Here is a 2892-nt window from a genome sequence, read left to right as displayed (position 1 = left end):
TGCACCTATATACCTAAAATATACATTGTTTAATTAATGATGAGCAGTTATAAGCAAAAATATGCAAATTAAGCTATCCAGTATGGTTATAACTAGATTTATGACTTCTTTTTATAACAGGTAACTATTCTATTGCTACTGACTAGCTGAAGGAAACAGCTTATCATGTGTCTCCCTCACCTCTTTTATCTGCACATCAAAAGCATAAAAGGTAATGTGTTTATATTGTTATTATTTTCCCTCACAGCTAAAACATCCACACTGTTACATTTACTTCAATTCTTATGTTTTGCATAAAATATAAACTGAGAATGTATTAACTTGATGATATTGTGATATACAAAACTAAGATGTTGGATGAGGGAAGAAGAAGAAGAAGATGAATTTCAAACAAAGCATAAATATTGTTAGAATTGATCTGATTTAAAAATAAACTGTAAGGATATCAACTTACCATTCAGAACTTCGGTGATAATAATAACCTTCAATGGTAGAATTAGATTTCCAGAAGCAGATGTAGTAAAATCCAGCAAATGATGCTCCATTTATGTCTGTAATCTTGTGGTTTGGCACTAAGAAGTGTTCCTGCAGACAGACAGACAAACATAAATATAACAAAGAGATATTAATAAAAATCTCTCTCTCTCTCTACCTCTCTATCTCTGCCTCTGTATATCTCTCATCCTCCCACCCATACCAGTCATCTCCTGATCTCTTATCAATACTCTTTTACTTGTTTCAGTCATTTGACTGTGGCCATGCTGGAGCACCGCCTTTAGTTGAGCAAATCGACCCCAGGACTTATTCTTTGTAAGCCTAGTACTTATTCTATCGGCCTCTTTTGTCAAAATGCTAAGTAACGGGGACGTAAACACACCAGCATCGGTTGTCAAGCGATGTTGGGGGGACAAACACAGACACACAAACATATACACATGCATACACATATATATACATATATACGACGGGCTTCTTTCAGTTTCCGTCTACCAAATCCACTCACAAGGCTTTGGTCGGCCCGAGGCTATAGTAGAAGACACTTGCCCAAGGTGCCATGCAGTGGGACTGAACCCAGAACCATGTGGTTGGTAAGCAAGCTACTTACCACACAGCCATACACTGTTGCAGTGTATTCATTTATTCATAAGGATATAATATCTGGTGACAAGGATCATTCGAAACTCACATTGGTTATTTGACAACTTTTGTGTCATAGAAAACCTATTAGCTGCAGTAGTACAGCTTCAATGGAAGCAACAGGAACAACTACAAGAGTTGCAAAAACAAAACAAAAACTATAACAACAATTAATTGAGCTACAGTCGGTGAAGTCCGAAAATCCAGTAAGTTCGTTTACACCAGATGGCATGGCTAATGCAATTTCTGAATTTATGTATAATTTGGAGGAGGATATTACGTTTCCTGTGTATTATAGAAGACATGAGGAAATTTTTAATGAGTGCAAGTCATAGTTGGAAGATGAGTGTTACGGAAACTTTATTCTGCCCAAAAAGTCGAGTGAGATTGGTTTCTAAGAAATTGTGGAACTGCTTTGAAAAAATTTTTGTGATAGAAGTTCATTATTCAACACCAGAATGGAGTGTTGGAACTTAATAAAGAATCAGGAGGATGATTTTATCACCTATGCTGGTGTAGTGAACCGTATGTGTGAAAATTTCAAACTTCAGGTTCTCACTCAGGATAAGTTCAAATCACTTATCTTTGTGCAAGGACTTATAGCACTCGAAAATAAAGAAATTCAGGCAAGGATTCTCTCAAAAATGGAGCAAGAGAACCAGGATTTATCTCTATAAACCACTGCAGAAGAATGTCAGACTATGGTAAATCTTAAACATGATGTGAAAAAGATACAAGATAAAGACTCTGCAAAAATTCAAATGTGTTGTCCCGGAAAGTACAATAAAAAAATGTGTCAGGCCCTAATCTGTATTATGGTTGTGGAGGACTATACTACAAAAAGGATTGCCCGTTTAAAAACAAAAAGTGCTACAGTTGTCAGAAGCTGGGAGACACAGGAGTTCTCATTGTAGAACAAGACTATGAGACTCAAACACAAAAAGTTCTAAGGTGTTTTCAGCAGAGAGTGATTGCAATGGAAAAACAAGAAGACTTATGCTCATAAAAATAAATGATGTGAATACCAAATTAGGTAGTGACATCTTGATTATAAATGTGGATACTTGGAAGGAAACTGGTAAACCAAGATTACGTAAAACAGCAAAAATAGTGTGTGGTGTAATGGGTGATAAATTACATTTCATGGGCAAAACATGTATCGATGTCACATTTCAAGGAGAGACAGCGAAGCATAATTATTCATTGTGGATAATACAATCCATCTGTTTGGCATAGATTGGTTAGAACTATTTGATTTTTGGTATCGCCCCATAAACCTTTACTGCAATAACATAAATAGTTGTCCCGTTAAAAACAAGTCTTTGGAAGAACTGAAGAAAAAAAGTGAAATAAAATGCTGTAGAAAGACAGAAGCCTATTTCCAAGTAAGTGAAAGCGCTGTACCTGTATTTAAAGCAAACAGAAAAGTGCCATTTGGGGCAATTCAAACCGTAAATGAAGAGTTGGACAGACTCAAAAAGAGTGGAGTCATCAAAAAGGTGGGTTACTCAAAGTGGGCAGCACCCACGGTATGTATTAAAAAAAAAAAAAAAAAAGGCAGTGTGCTGATTTCTCTACAGAATTGAACAACTGCTTAAAAACATACCACCATCCACCCCAACTGCAGAGGACATTTTTTCAAAGCTAAATGGTGGAAAATTTTTTCCCAAATTAGATCTGTCTGAAGCCTATTTACAGAGAGAAGTAAATGAAAAATGCTCAAAGTATTTGACAATAAATACACACAGAGGATTG

General features: G+C 35.9%; 1 protein-coding gene across 6 annotated transcripts in view; it reads right to left on the bottom strand.

Annotated features, from left to right (window-relative positions):
• Nucleotides 1-2892, bottom strand: part of LOC106873867 (glucose-induced degradation protein 4 homolog) — a 51911-nt gene that overhangs the window by 17972 nt on the left and 31047 nt on the right. For all 6 annotated transcript variants that reach the window (XR_001409931.2, XR_001409930.2, XR_008264944.1 and 3 more), the window contains exon 4: nt 455-585. Coding sequence is in view for 1 of the 6 variants with exons in the window: in XM_014921385.2 (XP_014776871.1) it covers nt 455-585 (131 nt within the window). In the remaining 5 variants the exon portion in view is untranslated. The remainder of the gene's footprint in view (nt 1-454; nt 586-2892) is intronic.

The sequence above is a fragment of the Octopus bimaculoides genome, chromosome 1 (genome assembly GCF_001194135.2).
Source record: "Octopus bimaculoides isolate UCB-OBI-ISO-001 chromosome 1, ASM119413v2, whole genome shotgun sequence".
NCBI classification, from domain to species: Eukaryota; Metazoa; Mollusca; class Cephalopoda; order Octopoda; family Octopodidae; genus Octopus; species Octopus bimaculoides.
The sequence above is the reverse complement of the archived record's forward strand: the minus strand, read 5'-3'. Positions and strand labels throughout refer to the sequence as shown.